General features: G+C 50.7%; 1 protein-coding gene across 1 annotated transcript in view; it reads left to right on the forward strand.

The window, feature by feature from the left end:
* The window catches only part of WDR27 (WD repeat domain 27), a 75144-nt gene that overhangs the window by 21421 nt on the left and 32929 nt on the right, over window positions 1-20794 (forward strand). The window contains 9 exon segments of the mRNA XM_047101105.1: window positions 772-839; window positions 1038-1159; window positions 1555-1637; window positions 6885-6963; window positions 9310-9387; window positions 12434-12531; window positions 13731-13820; window positions 18039-18160; window positions 18988-19121. Of these exon segments, the coding sequence (XP_046957061.1) occupies window positions 772-839; window positions 1038-1159; window positions 1555-1637; window positions 6885-6963; window positions 9310-9387; window positions 12434-12531; window positions 13731-13820; window positions 18039-18160; window positions 18988-19121 (874 nt within the window).

Consider the following 20794-nt stretch of genomic DNA (forward strand, 5'->3'; position numbering starts at 1 on the left):
TCCCTTGGTCCTCGGTGCCCCTGTCTTCTGTGCGCAGGGCTCCGAGGGACACTTCTCCTCAGGGCTGCCGCGCCTGTCCCGAGCTTATACCAAGGGCTTTTGAGTCCACACTGTCCATATTTCCTGCTGACGACTTGACACCTGTGACTGGACAGCCCCCCAGCTTGTCCGACTCCACGGTCTGGACTGACCTGGGGCGGCTCCCGTCTGTTCTCAGATTCTGCGACCTCCACGCCGGGAGTTGCCCTGCCAGTAATGTGGGCGTGATTCCTGACTCCGTCCCTCCTCCCTCCCCGAGCTTGCCCCCCTCAGGAGCCTCCTGCAGGCACAGCCCATGTCACCTGTAAGAGCAGTCTCCCTACTTTCTCCTTTAAGGCCCCTGTGTTTTGGGGACAGAGTCTGAGTTCTTAGCCTGGCCCAGCCCAGCCTCTCTCCTCGTTGGAGGTCACTGCCCGTTTCGACCGTCACTTACTTGCAGACTTTGCTTGAACCCTCCAAACCTCTGCTGACCTGAGTGCCTTCTTCTCCTCCCCCTGCTTGCCCTTGAAGGTTCACCGGAGCTCCTCTTAGATCTGGGTGTGTGTGTGTGTGCCCCTGGAATTGTGTTACCGGGGCTCGCCCCAGCTGCCCTATGCCTTCTCCGCCGGATTGAGCTGCCCCAGGGCAAGGGCTCTCGGGAGCGCACAGGCCCACGTGCGGTGGGCGTGCAGGCACGTGGGGTTCGTTCCCCCGTAAACGTTGCTTGTTTGTCTCTCTTTGCTGGAAATTAAGATTTCAGGAGCCTCAGCATTCAGGTTGCCGGATCGTGCGCAATGATGAGCAAGGCCGGCGAGCAAAAGGTGAGACCTGAAACGTGCCGTCCTCAGACCCTGCCGAGTGCATCGGTACGCGTCCTTTCCTCCACGTGGTGGAGTGTGACCTCGCGTGTGACGTTTGGCACGCGATAACTGCCCACATGACAGGAGCAGCCTTACCCTGTGTGGTTGGGGTCACGGGTGTGTGCTCACTGTTGACCGTGTGACAACTGTCCCGTGCAGGCCATCTGCTTACTGACGTCCATGTTTGGCAGTCAGATCGCCGTGTTGGAAATCCGTCTCGCGGCTCTGGTGCGGTCTCGGCAATGTCTCGGTGCCGGAAGGAGCCTCTCGGTGCTGCCTCGGTAGGGTCTTCTCCGGTAGGATTTCTGCATGTGGCTTTCCCCGCTCAGGAGCTTACGTTCCTGTCGATTCTAAGAATTAAAAGTAAAGCTTAGTGAACTCCCAACTCTCCTGACCTGTTCGAAAGAAATTCTTGCTCATGGCATTGCTTCTGTCTTGTTTAAAAGTAAATGATTCATACTTAATTTTCAATGTAAAAGTATTTTATTTCAGGATAGAACGTAAATTATAAAAGAGCCATTTTGTTAAAAATAGTAAAGATTATTTCTTAGAAGAAGAGGAATAAGCTTGATCGTTTCCAAAGATCGCACATCCGTATCTACATGAGTTAATCCCTTGTGATGTCCTGACAACGTGCATTTTGTGAGTTTGTTCTCCTGGCGATTTGTCTGCCTAGTGGCTGTGTCCTGTCCACGTCTCCGCTGCACTTCAGAATTGCTGAGGAGCACAGGACCCCACCGGCGCCTCAGCGACGGTCCGGTTAGTACCCCCTGCTCTGGGACGTGGCGCAATGACCTGCTCTTTGGATTCATGTTTGTCCGCGTGAAAATTCGGCATTTCCTCTGTCCATCGCTGCTTCGTTTCTCTGCCTCTCATGTATTTTTTACATGCTCTTTGTGGTAGGGAATGTGCTAGATATTTTGTTTTCCTGAATCGGGTATCATTCATAGGAATTCAAAAACAAGCGCTCAAGGGGCACCTGGGGGGCTCAGTCGGTTAAGCGTCTGACTTGGGCTCGGGTCATGATCTCACGGTTCGTGAGTTCGAGCCCCACGTTGGGCTCTGTGCTGACAGCTTGGAGCCTGGAGCCTGCTTCGGATTCTGTCTCCCTCTCTCTCTGCCCCTCCCCTGCTCATGCTCTGTCTCTCTCTCTCTCTCTCTGTCAAAAATAAATAAAAACACTAAAAAAAAAAAAATTAAAAAAACCAAATGCTCTACCGGCCAGAACATACATGTGGATGCCCAGTTATTGATCACGGGACTGATTTTTTCTTGTCTCTCTTTGCTGAAGATTGTAAAGCCATTGCCAAGCATCACATCGTTTTACCCCTGCAGACTTGAGTATGCGTTTCTAAAACACAGACGTGTGCTTAGTGGCCGTGATGCCATTATCAAAACCAACAGCGATTCTTTTGTGTCCTTTATTAATTAGCCAGCCCAGATAAGTTATTGCTGATTGTCTCAAAAATCTTTCTCATTGTATTATTATAAGCAGAAAACAAATCCACGTGTTGCTTTTTACCAAGAAATAATTTTAAAGTTCTGTTTTAAGATGCCAGACTTCATTACATTTTCCATTTATTTTCATTGTTGAGAATCACTGACAGCGATTCTTTTTTCCCTTTCGTTGACCAACCCGGAGTCCTAATCAGTATGGTTAAGCCTCTTGTTGACCTAATTACAAAACAACAGAGGTGCTCAGTCTGCTTGTATCTCCATCTTTGATGAGGGACCCCAGCTCCTGGAGGGGGCACGACTGCAGGTGCAGGTGCCCTCCTGCTAGGTCGTCCAGGCTCTGGCTCTGGAAGGGCGGGGGGCTGTGCTGTCATCACACCCGTGTCCCGCCGCCCCCTCCCTTGTCCACGAGACCTTCCGAAGGCCTCCACTGTTCTTAACTGTGTTGCTCTGTGGCCCCCCCCAGCCCCACCCAGCCGAGTCCCTCTGGGGAAGGTGTGCACGGACTGTCGCCCTCATACCTCCCCTCCCGCGTGGTCACTGCAGGCCGGGTCCCCTCCTTCGGGATCTGGGATCCCCTCTGCTGGGTTTCTGAGCCGCGGCCTCCTGTTCTTCTGGCTCTGTCCCTCCCTCAGTCCGAATACCCAGCCCTGTGTCGCTTCGGGAGTAGAAGTCCGTCCCTCCTTCAATGGCGGCCTCCTCAGAGAAGTTTAAATTCCTATGTAGTTATGTTAGTGAAAACCGAAAGTCTTTACTAGGCATATGTTATGGCTTTATACTTAATTGGTGTGGTAAAAGTTGTTTTTCATATTCTTTTTAAAAACATGTTCTGTTCATTTATTTCTTCTTTCTTACATTTTTTATTGTGGTAGAATATCTATAATGTAAAATTTAACATTTTAACCATTAAAAATTTTTTTTAAATATTTTATTTATTTTTTTGAGAGAGACAGAGCGTGAGCAGGGGAGGGACAGAGAGGGACACAGAATCTGAAGCAGGCTCCAGGCTCTGAGCTGTCAGCATAGAGCCTGACATGGGGCTCGAACTCCTGAACCGTGAGATCTTGACCTGAGCTGAAGTCTCACAATTAACCGACTGAGCCACCCAGGCGCCCCACATTTTAACCATTTTTAAGTGTACAGTTCATTGGCATTAAGTGCCTTCATATTGTTGCATGATGTAAAGTCTTTTAAAATAATTTTATTAATACCAAAAATTATGTATATGTTTTTATTAAAATTACTTGGAAAAAAGTTGTGACAGATATTAATTAAATTGCTAATTAGTTGGAATATTAGGTTGCTTAGATAATATTCCGAAATTCTAAATACATTTTTACTCAAAGAAAATTACTTAGACTGGATGAACTCTATGTTAAGTGGCCACTGATGCTCTGTTTTTTACCTCTAAGTGTGGCCAGTTATTTTCATCACCACACATGTGACTTGGCATGTCAAAGGTGTAATCTTATGGCTCCTCTGTATGGAACTCTGTTACGAAATGAGACACATAATTTCCTCTTTCTTTTATTACTTCATTTCTTTAGATTTTATTCTTGTTTTATTTAGATGTACCCTTAAAAATGTTTGTTTGTTTTTTCATTTTTTGCTAGTATGGATCATCTTATTCGGATGAGTCTATATGATACACCGTGCTTCACAGCTAAGTGATGCGTAGAACAAAACCTCTGATGAGAACAGTCGTGTAGACAGTAAGGCTTATTACGGAGATTATAATTTCTCTGTAACCAGGGACAGGTGCAATTTCAGACGGTTGATTTTTATGACAGTTTTATGTCTTGTTTAAAAAGTATTCATATGGAGAGTTAATGCAGATGACCGATTTATAGTTGTGCTAGAATCTAAAAATTTGCATCCCTCTAGTTGCAAGAAGCGTAATAGAAATAAACACGTGCGATGAACGGATATATTTTAATACTTAAAGCATTTATTAAGACAATATGCCCTTCCATAAGTATGAACTTTATTCTAGTACTTTCAAGACTTTTTCATAACCAAGTACCCAAATGCATCTGTTATTTTATTATCTGATTGGGAAAATATTTTCCGTTTGCTTTGTTTTTCTCGGAGATTTTTTCTCCTTCACTTGACACCGAGGTGGAGAGAGGTTTTCTGGGGCCCCCCCGGGAGCAGTTGTATTTCCAGGCCTTCCCCGAGGTGCCTCGTCCCCCAGGTGGGGCTCTGCCTTCGGCGAGCCGGATGCTGTTTGGGTTCCTGGTCACATGGGTGTCGTTTTAGTGATTTGCTCACTCGCTTCACTTGGTTTTTGATGGGAATATGGTCCAGGTTATCAGGCTTGAAATAGTGCCAGAGACAGAACTGAGTTTCTTTGTTAAAAAACAAAACAAAACAAAACTATTTTCAAAATAATGCAATACTGTGCAAGTATCCGTTTTTTCTAAAGCTACTTTATACTGTTGTACAGAGTATTCATATTGGATACCAAGTATTCAAGGTTTGTAAAAATCAATAATTCTGGCAGAATTTTATTTTGCCTGAAAGGATTTGAGATTTGTAAATATTTGTGTTAAGTTCATGCAGTGTCAGAGTTTTTATCAGTTGGCAGTGCTGTGGAAAACTTAGTAGGATAAGAAATTTCGTTGCCACTGAGGTGCACAGGTGTAGTCATGGTTAAGTGCTTTATCTTTCTTACTGCTCTATCATGTGGTAAACGAGTACGTGAGAGAAATGTGAGCTGATTTAAGATCATTGCTGTTCTTGTTTGTAGAAAAGATCTATTTGTCACAGATTTATAGAGCGAGTTACTCCACGATGGCTGGTTTCTAGTGTGCCACGGACGGAATTTCACATAGACGGGTTCTGTGTGTGGCCTGTTTTATTACGACGTGAGCTGATGTGTTAGTCTACGTGGTGTTTGGAACATGTGCTATTGAGCACATACTGCAATTCAGTATCGTTTGAGGAATGAGAAAACATCTTTTGTTGTTTTCTTATACTTGTAATACCCTTGATTTAACCTCCTTTGCTGGTATCGGTTGGTTTGGCATTGGGTGTGAAACCTCTTCGGTTTATAGTGAATGGCCTCCTTCCATGCATGTGAACTTTTGTGTTCTCAAGGAACTTTTTTCTTGGCATGTTAAACATTTGCTACTTTTTTTCTATAATTTATTTATTTTTTATAATTTAAGTCCAGATTAGCACATGGCGCAACAGTGATTTCAGGGGTAGATTCCTTAAGCCCCTTCCCCATTTAGCCCACCCCTCCATCACACAACCCCTCCAGCACCCCTCTGTTCTCCATATTTTAGAGTCTCTTATGTTTTGCCTCCCTCTCTGTATTTATCTTATTTTTGCTTCCTTTCCCTTATGTTCGTTCATCTGTTTTGTATCTTAAAGTCCTCATATGAGTGAAGTCATGTGATTTTTGTCTTTCTGTGATTAATTTCGCTTAGCATAATACCCTCTAGTTCCATCCACGTTGCTGCCAATGGCAAGATTTCATCCTCTCTCATCGCCGAGTAATACTCCATCATATATATAAACTACATCTTCCTTATCCATTCATCCATTGATGGACATTTGGGCTCTTTCCATACTTTGGCTATTGTTGGTAGTGCTCCTGTAAACACGGGGGTGCATGTGTCCCTTCGAAACATCACACCTGTATCCCTTGGATAAATGCCTAGTAGTGCAATAGCTGGGTTGTAGGGTAACTCTACTGTTAGTTTTTTGAGGAACCTCCACGCTGTTTTCCAGAGCGGCTGCACCAGCTGGCATTGCCACCGACAATGCAAAAGAGATCCTCTTTCTCCGCATCCTCGCCAACATCTGTTGTTGCCTGAGTTGCTAATGTGAGCCATTCTGACAGGTGGTATCTCCTGGTGGTTTTGATTTGTGTTTCCCTGATGATGAGTGACATTGAGCATTTTTTCATGTGTCGTTTGGCCATCCGGATGTCTTCTTTGGAGAAGCGTCTCTTCATGTCTTTTGCCCATTTCTTCACTGGATTATTTGTTTTCTGGGTGTGGCGTTTGATAAGTTTTTTATAGATTTTAGATACTAACCCTTTATCTGATTAGTCGTTTGCAAATATCTTCTCCCATTCTGTTGGTTGCCTTTTAGTTTTGCTGATGGTTTCCTTCGCTGTGCAGAAGCATTTAATTTTGATGAGGTCCCAATAGTTCATTTCTGCTTTCGTTTCCCTTGCCTCTGGACACGTGTTGAGTAAGAAGTTCCTGCAGCCAAGATCAGAGAGGTTTTTGCCTGCTTTCTCCTCAAGGATTTTGATGGCTTCCTGTCTTCCATTTAGGCCTTTCATCCATTTTGAGTTTATTTTTGTGTCTGGTATAAGAAAATGGTCCAGGTTCATTCTTCTGCATGTCGCTGTTCAGTTTTCCCAACCCCGTTTGTTGAAGAGACTGTCTTTATTCCATTGGATATTCTTTCCTGCTTTGTCAAAGATTAGTTGGCCTTACGTTTGTGGGTCCATTTCTGGTCTATTCTGTGCCATTGATCTGAGTGTCTGTTTTTGTGCCAGTAACATCTACTTCTTAAACTCGTTTCACACAGCGGTACGGAGCACCGTTCAGGACCAGCCTCTGGTTTTCCACGGCAAAGTGAGGTCATCTGGGTATGCGACCGCCCCGCAGTGAGTAACTAGGCCTGGAGAGGCGGGAAAGATGTGTGTGGAGGGCCACCCCCGGGTGCAGGGCAGGGACACGTGGACAGCAGTCAACACGAGGCCGCAGCAAGCCCCTCCTGTGTGCTCGCCACGTGCTCGCCTCTCGGGCGCCCTTTGGTCATGATTGACGGCAGCGATGGTGCCTGGTGACCTTGTCAGGTGCCAGGACAGGGGCGGACCTGCCTGGGAGAGGGGGACGCAGGGACGGAGACCTGGCCACCGGGGCTTTCTGGGAGCATTAGATGCAGTGTGTTCAGACCTGGTTTGGTGGGTTGGGGAGGGAGGGAGTCAATGATGACGAAATTGGAAACAACGTGGTATCTGGGGAGTTTCAAGTACAGCAGAGCCTTGAAATCCCCTTGTCCTTCCGGAATGCCGCATTTCTTGGAAGCGGATTTTGCTTTTCTGTGTGAGATGCACGTCGGCCTCTGACGTCTTCTCACCCCAAATCTTGATCTGTTCCGTGCTCTTCACATACTGAGCGGAACGGCCCTGGGGGCCCCACTCGGAACGCAGGTCAGGGCTTTGGGAGGCTCTCTGGGGTCACCCGTCCCCTGACCCGCTTATGCCGTGCTCTCCCTCCCCCTCGCCCCTGGCCTCCGCGTCCATCCCTCTGCCTCAGGGCTCTCCATTGGCCCTTTCTTCCCCCTCGTGCGCTTCCCTGAGGCTCACACGGGTGCTGCTTATGGGGCAGCCAGTCTTGCTTCTATCCAGGCTGCCTGGACAACATGCCCACCTCTGCCATGATTCCCTCTCAGCCCTTGCCTGCTTTATTCTCTGTGGCACGACTGGCTAGCGTGACTTCGTGCTTTACTTATTATTTATTCTTTAAACCTCTGGTCCTGGTACAGCACTTGGCACTCAGACCCTCTCACAAAGTACTGATGGATGACGGGTGGATGGGTGGACGGTTGGATGGATGGATGGATGGATGGATGACGGAGAGATGGATGATAGATGGGTGGGTGGATGATGGATGGATGGATTCTGGATCCTTGCCTCAACAAAATTGCACGCTAGTTCATACACCATGCCTGTGGGCACCAGCTGTAGTGTGATCTGCTGTGTTCAGTGTGGACTTCTGGGGTCCCTTATATTAAGGCACGTCTTGAGTTTTCTTTCCTGTGTGGGTGCCCAGGGGGAGGAAGAGGCCAGACCATGAACAGCCCTGAGCACCAACCTGGGAGTTTGAACTTTACGGGAAAAGTACAGCATGATGTTACCGTATTTTAAATGTCAAGGATCACCTTGTCAGGATATGCGGCACGGTGACCTGTCAGAGGCAGTGGGAGGGGCAGATGGAAGGAGGCGAGCCCAGCCCTGACCGTGTCCGCCTCCCTCCTGGCGTGCTTCCTGTGCTCCGGCGGCATTCTGGTTCCTTCTCACATGTTCCCTGCTGGTCCCCGCTCAGTGGCCTCTTACCCTTTGTTCTCTTTTCTCCCATCCTCAAGTGACTGGCATCCTCCCTCCTCCGGGCCCCAGGGGACTTTCAGATCCTGCGGCAGTGCAGAGCCTCTGGTGGTGGCCACCCCCTCCTGCCCCTTGGTCTGATGGCTCCGGGCACGGCCCAAAGCTGAGCCTGCCACTGACACCGCAAGGCTTGGATGCAGGTGCGGGATGGGGGTGTCGCTGTCCCTCGTCTGTCCCCGGAGCTCAGCACCATGTGCCCCAGCATCTCTGGGAGCTTGTTTCTTCATCTTAAAAACCATCTCGAAGACAGGTGCCCGTTCAGCCACCGCCAGCATTTAATCTAATTCTGTTCAAGAGAGAACTCAGTGTGACTTGCCAGGAACTTCTCTTCCGTCTCTGAGTAGGTTTGCAAAATAATGTTCACAAGTGAAGTTTCGTTTCTGTTATGATTAGATAAATTTATTCTCCAAAAGGAAACAATATCATAAGAATCATGTTTTGTATTCACTTTAGGGGGATTCTGACTTTGGGAGCAGTTTTTTGATTTATACATCTTTCACACACACCTCACAAAATGGGACCGATAGATAATTTGCGGTGTGATCTTTACACAGAAATGGTTATCTTAGTGTTTTCCTAGTAGTCAAAATTTATAAGTGAGTAGCTCAGTATTATCCAGAATTTTTATGTCCAGATATATTTTCAGCAGTGCAATAGCCAGTGTAGATATATAATTGAAACAATAGCTGTTACAATTAGAGTGAGTGTTCGCTTTATCACTAGTTGGGACACTGAAAGCGTTTATGTGTTTATATGTTATGTATGTTTTGCTGCAAACTACAGGTCTCTTAAGAAGCTTGGAGCTGTCATCTTTGAGATGACGTAAGAGTTTTCTTTCCACAGCGTCACTATGTTTTCACCCAAGACCAACACCAGGAATAACGGTGACAGCCCTTCACGCCGCAGGGGCAGTCACAGGTGGTACGTCACGAACTTGCCTTTCAAAGTAGACGTAGCATAATTTGGGGAGGCCCTTTAAATACTGTCAGTGAATTTGTTCCAAACAGGTGTCCAACCTTGGGAGTACCAGATGTGTACATGGCCCACGTATACACAGCGTGTGCACGTTATTCGTATATGTATGTCCTTTTACTCAGATTCAGTTCTTCCGTATTCATTTTTCAGACAGGCTGCTATTTTTACCATCTTGACAACTTGGCAATATTTTTTTCTTCTTTCTTTAAATCCAAGTTAGTTAACATATAGCGTGATAATGGTTTCAGGGGTAGAACCCAGTGATTCATCACCTACACACGACACCCAGTGAGCATCCCGGCAAGTGCCCTCCTCGATGCCCGTCACCCACCTACACCATCTCCCCCCACCTCCCCCCCAGCAACCCTCAGTCTTCAGAGTCTCTCTTGCGGTTTGCCTCCCTCTCTGTATTTATCTTATTTTTCCTTCCCTTCCCCTATGTTCATCTGTTTTGTTTCTTAAATTCCACACGTGAGTGAAATCGTATGGTATTTGTCTCTTTCTGACGGACTCATTTTGCTGAACACGATACCCTCTAGTTCCATTCCTGTTTGCTGCAAATGGCAACACTTCCTTCTTTTTGATCGCTGAGTCATAACCCATCGTGTGTATACAAACCGCTTCTTTATCCATTTGTCAGTCAGTGGACATTTGGGCTCTTTCCATACTTAGGCTATTGTTGGTAGCGCTGCTATAAACGTTGGGGTGCCTGCGCCCCTCAAAACAGCATCCCTGTATTCCTTGGATAAATACCTAGTAGTGCCATTGCTGGGGCATAGGGTAGTTCTATTTTTAGTTTTTTGAGGAACCTCCATACTGTTTTCCAGAGTGGCTGCACCAGTTTGCATTCCCACCAGCAGTGCAAGAGATCCTCTTTCTCCGCATCCTCACCAACCTCTGTTGTTGCCCGAGTTGCTAATGTTAGCCATTCTGACAGGTGTCAGGTGGTATCTCCTGGTGGTTACGATTTGTATTTCCCTGATGATGAGTGATGTGGAGCATCTTTTCATGTGTCGCTTGGCCATCTGGATGTCTTCTTTGGAGAAGTGTCTATTCATGTCTCTTGCCCATTTCTTCACTGGATTATTTGTTTTTTGGGTGTTGGGTTTGATTTGTTTATCGTCTTGTGGATACTAACCCTTTACCAAATATGTCATTTGCAAATATCTCCTCCCATTCCATCAGTTGCCTTTTAGTTTTGTTGAGAGATTCCTTCTCTGTGCAGAAGCTTTTTATCTCGATGAGGCCCCAATAGTTCATTTTTGCTTTTGTTTCCCTTGCCTCTAGAGGCAATAGTTAATTTTTGTTAAAATACTGTTTTAAGAAAGTGTTGTAGCCAGCGATGGATCATTCTTGATAAGTTTCTTGCTTAATAATTGGACAGAAAAATTTGATCAGTTTATGGGCTCCAGGCGAATATTGAATGGCCGGCGATGAGCTCACTGACGTGGATGCGCTTCTTGTGGGACGCACTGCTACCCATGATGTGCGGACCGTGGCCAACCTGCCGATCCCCAGGCCCCACGTGCCTAGATGGGAAGGTGTTTGGGGGACCTCTAGGACCTAGATTCCCTCATTTGGATGGAGACTATGGCTGGTGGTATCAAATTATCACCCACTCCGGTCTACAGCCCGTCTACACTCACACGGGGATGGAGCTATGGACGACGGGAGTGAAGTGTCACTGACTCCAGTCTGCAGCCCGTCTGTACTTGAGCAGTCACTTGCCAGATGCTGGTTTTGCCCACGTGTTGTGACGTTTTTCTTAAGCCCCATTGCTCTTCCTGCCCGTCTGTGCTGCTCCTGTATCAGTGGGTCAGCGACGGTGGGGATGTGCCCGCAGCAGGTGCCCTCGGACCCTGGGACAGCTGTCTGTGGTTGAGTATAGAATGCAGCAGGAAAGAGCCCTGCTCAACTCTGATCTTTCTGGTGGCTCTTTCCTATGAGAGCCCAGCTCTCCAGACAGAGTCAGCTGTCTCTGCTGCAATTCCAGCCCCAGGGGCATTGCATTGAGGGGTTTCCGGAGACCCCAAACAACGTCCTGGGCACAGGCAAGTGTTTCTCAGGGAGAGGCTCCTCTGAACACCCACCAAATTTCCCTTCGAAGGGACGGTGCTGCCTGGCTGGGGGCGGGCCTGCAAGCCCGTCTTCCCAGCTTTTACTGCATTAGAGACATGAGTAAATGTGTCTGACTTGTCTTCCGTAACTTTCAGCTTTTACAACAACCTGTCTTCAGACCATAGGTACTTTCCTTTCTGCCCTGTGCAGTGTGCCTGGAACTTTGCACGTCCCCCTAACCTGTGGCAATTCTGCCTGACAGGTGGTTTTGTGCTCTGTTTACACTGGATTCTGGGACTGCGGTGGGAAGGACGTGGAGGCCACGTGGGTGCCAGTGAGGGGCCTGGGCTCCTGTGCCCTGGCCAGTCCCCAGGCCGCTGGGCCAGCTACTGCTCAGAGGCTACCAGGCCAGCTGCTGAAAATGAACAACGGGGGGACTTTGCCTAAAGATCTGAATGCCTTCTGTGGGCCGTGCTGCCTTCCCCCCAGGCCCTGCGGGTTCCACGCCACCCAGCCTGCCCCTGCACAGGGCCCTGACCGTCGGTCCTTCTCCCCAAGTCCATGGTCTCTCACAGACTTCAGGTGTGATTATTTTCTGGGCAGATAGAAGCCATTTGCAGATTATCTGAGTAATTAGTGGATAGTCACCCACACGGAATCTGAAACTGGGAAGTGAAGTGTGTTTTTTCTTGCTAAGATGCTCTCATCTGGCCATCCCAGGGTCCCCTTCAGTTATGTGAAACAGGAGAAATCCTTGACATTTTGTACTTAAAATATGTGCATTATTTCATGGCTTTGAATGTGTTTCTGTACGGTCAAAGTCGATAGAATAAAATCGCACATCTGGATAGGCGAACCCTTTCTAGTTTATTTTTTTATTTCTAACCTCACTTTGAACTCTCTTGATTTTCATTTTCTCTCATGTTCCTTCAAGTAAGGAGTACCCTCTGGAGAGTTCTCCGCCAACCAGACTCCACAAGCAGCGTGTCCTTGCCCACGGGCCAGCCGCCGCGCTCTGTGTCCAGTTCTCGGGTACGCCGAGTCCGGGGGCCGCCTTCACCGCGTGTGCGAGGGTCTCTTCCCTGCCGCTGCTTCACTGGAAACGGAGTTCAAAGTCTTGGTTACTTGAAGTTGTCTGGCGTGCCGGGGTCTGGACGAAAGCCAGCGGCACCTGGAATGGGGGCGGTGGCCCTTGTGCCGGCCGCTGATGGGGTGCAGGAGCCTTGGGTAGGGGCTCCCCCCGCTCCCTCCGCCGGCTCCTCTTGGGGGGCAGGGGCGGATGACCTCGGGGTCCCACGTCAGCTCCCTCCCTCCCTCCCTGATAGAGCCTCTCCGACCCCGCGGGTGCTTGTCTCTCAGGCACAGGCACAGGCAGCGCCCCTTCCAGACTGATCCTCCAGACCCTCAGCGTTTTTCCTGAGCAGGTTTGCAGAAGTGGGGAGCCGCTCTCGCCCGGGCGGCTCTCCTCTTTGAGGCCTTTTTTCAGAAGCACATGTCGTTTCCGAATTTACGTGCAGTCAGTCAGGGTGGGGAGAAGGCTTGTGTCTGGGGGTCAGGACCCGCCCCACCTGCCTCCACGACTGTTCCACCAGCCGTGCCCCTCAGGACTTTAAGCGCATTCATTCCCACAGCTTATCGTTACTTACAGCTGTTTTTATATAATTCCAGCCAAAGCATATTTTGAATAATTTTGGGAAATTAGGTAACGTACTCTCAGTGGTCAAGTATCTTTGTTGATATTCAACGGGCTTGCTTGTGATTATATGATTCTATGAGATGATTAGAAATAAGGTAGGAGCCTCGGGTTTGAAAATTACAGGTGTGGGGGGGTTCTGTAGTTTAGTTCTGTACTGTTTTAGGGATCTGTTTAAATAAGACTGCTTAGCTGAATAACGTGTGTCTGAAAAAATCTGTTGATGGGAGGCAGGGCGCCCTGGGGATTAGGGTACTTTGGGTTCAGGTCCCAGCGCTGACTCTTGACTAGCCCTGCAGCCTGGGTGTGCCGCCTCAGCTCCTGCCTCTCGGGCTCTCTCTGAAGGAAGCCGGGGGGACGTCACCTGGTGGGCCCTCAAAGGGTGCTGGTGGCCGTTGAGCAGATGCTGTTTGCTGTAGATTCTCTCACTACCTGGGAAACCCAGCCTCAAGCCAGCTACCAGTTCTGTTCCCCTGTTGTGAGTGCGCCTCCGGTGAGCTGTGACTTTATAGGCATTTCTCTTACTCTTTTTCTGCAGGAGATGGGCGGTGGCTGGCCTGTGGCTTAGCCAACCACTTGTCGCTGGTCTTCCGTGCTGATCTTACTGGGACACCTGCTGTCTTCTCAGGTACAGTGTGTGGGCTCCTTTGGTCCTGGGTGTCGGTTGCCACGTGCCCTTCCAGTCCCTTCAAGATCAGAACAGAATAGAGCTGAGGCCCTCGTGGAGGTTTAGCAAACTAGATCGGCCCCACCACGCTGGGGGGAGGGTGTGGCCGGGGCGGCCGGGGCAGCGGGCACCCCGAGGTCAGGGAACAAAGCTTTTGCGAAGGTCCAGGGGAGGGGGCACAGTCAGATCTCGCAGACGTGTGACCAAAGCACATTCGGAAGGTCGGGAGGGAGGGCTTGTATACAGACATTTTTATAAACGTAATGAGGCGAGTAGACTCGAAGTGAGGGCAGTGGTGTGGGAAGTCTCACTGTTTTAGTTTCCTGATAGGTTCCTGGTCCTGGAGCCCTGAGTGACCCCCCACGCTTGCTCGGGCTCCTGGAGCCGCTCGCTTTAAGACTCACACTCAGTACATGTTTTAGCAACAACAAAAACCCAAAAAGCAAATGCTGTCAGTCCAGGTGTTTCTGTGATATAGGTGGATGGGGTGCAGGCGTGGGGGGGGCACAGGTGTGGTGCGGGTGTGGTGGCGGGGGTGGGGGCAAGGCGCAGGGGTGTGGGGGGGGCAGGCGCATGCTCCCCAGCATCCTGCGGACTCAGGCTACCTCGTCCTGGCAGCAAGGAGGGGGGGCCCCTGTGGAAGGTGCTCCTCATCCCCTGCGCGTCCTGTGGCTCCTTCCTGGCTCAAAACCGTCATCCTGAATGTTCTCGTTAAGGCACCTTCCGTGTTCTGGTCTTTCTGTTGCTCAACAATTGTTATAAGTAGCAAGTATGTTGGACGTGGACATTTCTCTGTATTTTATTGCAGGAATAGGGCTTGTGGCTGAACTGAGATAATGCAGTAGATATTTGAACTCGCCTATTTGTGTTTTGGGGAAGAGTCATTTTTAGCCAACTGTTCTTACCCTACCTGTTCTAGGACACCGTTCCACCTTATGCAGCTGGTTTAATAGTCCTGTAATTCAGCTTTGAAAGTATGAGTGCTTTTTCAGCACTTACTGTGGGAAGCAGGAAAATGGGCGCTTTTATCGCCATCATCATCTAAGACAGAGATATAAATCTGGGTACTTTGTTGTGGGTAGAATCGGACGCTGAGTTAGAATTCCCTTTGCAGCACTTGGAGTGGATTCTCAGAGGGCACAGCTGGGTGTGCCTCCTGGTCTGAAAACCAGTGTTCATGATGGCGTTCATTTAATAAGGGTGCCCACGTTTGTGCTGTAGAATTTAGGACACTTTCTGTCCCACCTTGTGCAGCACCAGCCTTGGAACTTCTGCCCCTCGTCAGCAAGTGCTGGGCACAGAGCAGACGGGGGGGACGTGCTTGAGGCTGAGGGGTGTTACCAGTGAGAGTCTGGGGCCAGCCACTTCAGGAGATTAGATTTAATTAAGTCTTTATTAAATGTCACAGAATTGCATAAAAACGTGTTCTTAAAAAAGGTGGAACGAGGTTTAGAACCTCTCGCCTCCTGGTGTGAAGTTCTCTGTCCACTGGAGCTCAAGCCACGCCATTGGCGTCCACGTTCCTTTTCTGTGGTGTGGGGGTCACACACCCCGGGTGTGGCCGTGGCCCCAGGAAAGGAGAGGACTCAAATGCGTTTTGTGCCCTGTTCATTCGATTTCTGAGGCTTATGTCCCCAGCACGCGCAACACAGGGGCATCCGCCATCCAGGTCCGCGTGGTCCAGCGAGAGGGCCGTGTGTGCAGCACAGAACTGAGCACAGGTCAGCCTGGGTCCTTCACGGGCACACTGAGAAGCTGGAGCTGGGGTCCCAGCGCCAGGCCTTGAGGTCACAGCTGCTTGTGTGCAGGGTGGAGCTCAGAGGAGAAGGTGCCATGGGGGTTCTGGTTGTTCTCATTCGGAGTCAGAGAGGTCTGTCCCTCCCCTCTGAGCTGACGCCCTGGGTGGGCTCCTAAGGGCCGCAGCGACACTGGGGGACCAGCGGAGGGCGTCCCTTTAGTGTCTGCATCGGGAGTGCTTCTGCCTTCTCTGGCGACTCAGTTGGCCTTGTCTGGGTGCCCAGGCTTGGAACAGCAGTTAGCGGTGGGAGGGGTGGGAGGGACGCAAGGACAGGAGGAGGATGTCCCCTCGCTGCAGTGGGTTATCACTTGATTGGGAAGAATGACACCCAGCGAGATGCAACCTGCGGCTTCGGCCTCATGCCCTGGGGGAGGCGGTGGGGGAGGGGCCCTGAGACACTTCAGTGAACCCTCCCCGGCGCCCTCTCCGGTGGCGGTTACGGTTACGAGCCTCCTTCCCCTGGAGGCCCCAGCCTTGCTCCGAGGCCCAGCAGTGGTGATGATGCCCCTTACGGGGCCTCAGTCCTTCTGCTGAAACTCCCACAAGCCCCCACCAGGGGGCAGCAGCGCCACTGCAGGTGAAATTCTGGTTGGACGGGCCGGTTTCAGAACTGCAGTCCCTGCTCTTTATAAACATTTCCTGCTTCCCCATCTTTCTCCTGTTGCTTTTCCGGCGAGTGTGATGTGATCCTGCAGTTCATGGTCTCATCTTTGGTGGTCTGGCCGCAGCAGGAACGTCTGCACGGTGCCGGGGGCTCCATCCGCGTTCAGGCAGGTGGGCACCGCGGCAGAGCCAGGTCCTGGATGCGGTGCTCGCCTGGGGTCCCTCCCCACAGTCCTGGCTGGATTGTGGGGATGTGGCGCCTGCGCAGGAAGGCAGCCTTGTGTGGCGCGGGGGCCACTGGGCCTGCCACGTGGGTCCAGCCTCCCCGGTACTGCCCACCCTCTCCGTTCCCACTTCTGAAAGCCCACGGTTTTCATTTCTGAAACCGCACACGCCCCATGACTGCCTCGTCCCTGCCTTTCCTTGGGCTCCTCCCCCTGTCAGAGCAGCAGGTGGCCGCAGGGTCAGACTGGCTTTAAGATACCTCCCCGGGGTGACGACCTTTCTAAGCGGTCACCCATGGCCTTGCTCTGTGGCCCAGCAGCGGTGGTGACTCCCCCTTACAGGGCCTTAGTCCTTCTGCTGGAACTCCCACAAGCCCCCACTAGGGGGCAGCAGGTGAGCAGCAGCCCGAAGGGAGGAGCAGGGCCGGCGGCCGGGGTGGGGTCCAGGGACCGAGTCCATCCTCTGTGGTCAGCTCAGAGCTGGGGCGCACGGTCGGCCTATCCCACTGACCACGTGTGTGATTGGGGGAGACGCCCCGTGGGTGCCCCAGCCCTGCACCGGGGTGCATGTCTGTCAAGGGGAAGGTGCCGCAGAGACCGCCCGATGCATTGTAAGCGCAGAGTTCCGGCCTTCCCGTTGCCCGACGTGAGGATGGGGCCACCAGAGCGCGCATCTTGGCTGTTTGCCGCCTCCGCGGCGGTGGTGGTGACACAAGTCAAGGGGTCACAGTGGCCCAAAGAACAGACTGCACGTGTCATTTTAGAACTTGTCTCTAGGGGTTTTGGTAAGAAGTGGGAAGCAGGTAACTGCTGTTTCTTGACCACTTTTCTTTCTTTTCAACTGTGTGTGGCTCCTCTCTGTGCAGCACATTCGACAAACTGTTGGGGGACGGCCTGTCTACCGACCGGCGGCCAGCAAGGGCCTAACAAATACTCATACGGTTCCTGACTGTGGGCAGTAAATCCTCATAACCGTTCCCTTCAGTATTGAAAGACCAACAGTTCCTTGAGATGTGTTATCATGAAGTCCATGGATTTTTTTTTCTTTCTTTTAATATTTTTTTAACGTTTATTTATTTTTGAGAGAGAGAGACAGAGTGCGAGTAGGGGAGGGGCAGAGAGAGGGGGAGACACAGAATGGGAAGCAGGCTCCAGGCTCTGAGCTGTCAGCACAGAGCCGGACACGGGGCTCGAACTCACGAGCTGTGAGATCATGACCTGAGCTGAAGTTGGACGCTTAACTGAGCCTCCCAGGCACCCCTGGAGTCCACGGATTTCTATACATTTTATAAGTTTCTGCATTTTGTTTCTTCTTTAAAGACACAAATGCACACATAATTTGGGGCTTTATGTTTCAAATATAATTTCTGAAATCGGTCCATCAATAACCATGTCAAGTCTTTAAACGAGGCAGAAGTCACCTTCTCGGTCTTTGGTTTCACTGGTGTCACCATAGCTTGGGAAGGCCTCTGGCCTGGCTGGTGGTTCCTAGAAGCTGCACTCGGCTGTGCCGCATGAAGGTTCCAGGCGCCCCCTCTGTCTCCCTCCCATTAGGTCATGACGGGGCAGTGAGCACCGTGTGCTGGAGTCATGACGGCCGGTGGCTGCTGTCCACTTCCCTGGACGGGATGCCGAGGGTGTGGTCGCTGCGTAGGGCGGAGCTCGTGCTGTGTGTGGTAAGGGACTTGACAGTGAGCACGCAGCGCCTTCTCGGGGCCCCAGGCTCTTGCCCTAACTGGGAGGCTGAGGCCAGGGTAAGCCGGAGATGCATCAGAACCGCCAGCGGCTGATGACGAAGTGTCTTCTTAAATGTGTGCGTATGTGTATTTACCCACACACCTGACGTGCACACACACAGCTGCGTGTGAGCATTTTAATGTGCTTGGAGGTGACCGTCTGGAGACAGTGGGTGAGGCACGAAGGGAGGGTGGGATCATCTCACGGCCAGGATGGGAAAGGGGGCTAGTCAGAAGAGGAGCCCACAAACTGCAAATTGTCAGAGATGTGGCTCTCTTATTCCCGTGAGTCTTGTTGTCAAGGGGGGTCGAGCCCTAGGAGAATGAGCCGGGAGGGGAGGCGCGTCAGACCTGGGGCGGGGCCCTGAGTCGAGAAGTTTGGCAGCAGGTTCAGGGGGACGCACTTGCTTTAGGACCGTGACACTGCTGTCTCGGACATTCTGAGATACAGGCTGAGAGCAGAGCCCTCAGACTCCTCGTGGTGAGAATTTTGTCTCTACTAAAATCCTTGCTACTCCACGCGTTCACTGCCAAGTGTCAGTCTTCCTTTAAAGTCTAAGTGGCCAGAATTCCAAATACGTACTACTTGGAACATCTTTTAGGAGTAGTCAGGGAGAGGGAACAAAATTGTAAACCGGTTCTAACACAATCTGTCTGTACATTTAAGGTAGATGTTTGGGGTTAACATGAAGACTGTCCTGTTTCGCGCAGTGGAGTTTGTTGCTAACGTCTGTTGTGTTGGCAGTAACTACCGATCTGCGTTATAGGGCAGAGACCTGTTCCCGAAGCCCATCCAGTCCGCCCAGTTTTACTACCTGGACGCTTTTATATTGTGTTCTTCTGGCCCTGAACTTCAGCTCCTGAAGTGTCACATTGACACGAGCAAGGATGAGATAAGAAGGTACGTAGCCTCCTCTTTTACATTTTCTCTCTGTATGTAGTGGGGGGCGCTGTGTTTCAGGGCTGACGTTATGAAACAAGAGTGTTTCCATTTGAATGTTATGTACAGCGTAATCACAGCCTGGCCAGCTGCTGCCAGGAGCCGGGTGAGCGGTCTCTCCCTGCCCGGGACCGCGGTGCGGGGCTTCAGAAGGTGGCGTTCCCGCCTCGATGGACGTTGTGTGGGACGATTACTACTGTGTTTATGGTGAAGTTAAAGATGAAACGTTTCCTACACACACACACACACACACACACACACACGTGCTGAATATACTAAATGCCTGTTTGGCTACACCTCCCTTTGGGAAATATTAACACTTTTTTTGTTTGTTTCCAAAGTTTTTAAAGAAATGAAAAATTACAGGGATAAATAGAGGGCTGCCTTTCCAGGCCTTTCCTGCCCCTCTTTCCTCTGCCCCCCCTTTTTTTTTCTTACCAGGGTGAGGGTAGCTGCCATCAGCCCAGTACAAAACTACCAGTACCATTGACCGTATTTCCTTGTGCTGCACTTCCGTCCCTGACCTTGACCTCCCCTCTGCCAGCCCCCAGTTCTGTACGTATGAATCTGTTTGTGTTTCGTCGTTGCTTGTTTTTAGATTCCACTTGTAAGTGCGGTCATACGGTGTCTGTTTTTCTCGGACTTACTTCACTGAGCACAGCTCCCTCTGGGTCCATCCTTGCTGCAGACTCAAGACCTTCATCTTTCTTGTGTCTGAGCAATATCCCATTTGTGTGTGTGTGTCTCTGTAGGTCTCTCCCTCTGTGTGTGTGTGTGTCTCTCCCTGTGTGTCTGTGTCTGTGTGTGTGTGCGTGTGTGTGTGTGTTGTGTGTGTGCGCACGCACCGCGTCCTCTCCGTCCATCGGTCAGTGGACACTGGGGCTGCTCCCGTGCTGTGGCTGTTGTGACTTCCCTCTTGCTGAGACCCTGGTGTGTTTGCTTCCCATCCGTGGTTCTAGGTTTGCTGGATCTCTAGGTTTCCACGCGGTTTTATTGAGTCTTTAAACGCAGCACGCCTTTCATAATAATCCAAATTACGCCTGTGAGACTCAGCCGCGCTCACGAACGGAACTTTGGTCTGTTTGCGCGCCGTCGTGAGATTTTATACGGTAGGAACGTGCCGCACGTCCTCCCCCCTCCTCTGGTTGACCGATACCTGCTTCTTCTGACTTGTCGTTCTCACCGGTGCCTTAGGGCCGGTTTGCGGGGTGCCTGCCTGGAAGTGGGCTGTGGGGGCGCGTAGGGTGTCTTCAGACCCGCCTTCTGGGTGCCTGGCAGCAAGCTGTGTGCGGCACACACGGTGAGGGCGGGCCGTGTTGTGCTCCGGAGGCTGTCCGTCCTGCCCTCCTTCCTGTAACTCAATGCCTGATGACGGCTTTCCCGGCACGTCCCCAGCCACCCGGAGGCGGGCGGTCCACGGGGTGGAGGACCCCCCCCCCCCCGAGAACCGCCCGGTGCCCTCAGTGTGTGCTGGTTCCCTTCTGTCGCTTCTCGCTTTATGCCGTGAAGGTGGCTGCCGTAGCTCCAGGCATCACGTTTATATTTCTTATGTGGCAAGATGAAGGGGGAGACTTTGCCGAAGCCTGCAGGCCGCAGGCCCCTGGGCGCGTGGCAGGGACTGTCAGAATCTGTGA

Source organism: Lynx rufus, unplaced genomic scaffold, assembly GCF_022079265.1.
Source record: "Lynx rufus isolate CCGP_SWC_20201006 ecotype Redwood Valley unplaced genomic scaffold, mLynRuf1.p SCAF_56, whole genome shotgun sequence".
In the NCBI taxonomy this organism is placed as follows: Eukaryota; Metazoa; Chordata; class Mammalia; order Carnivora; family Felidae; genus Lynx; species Lynx rufus.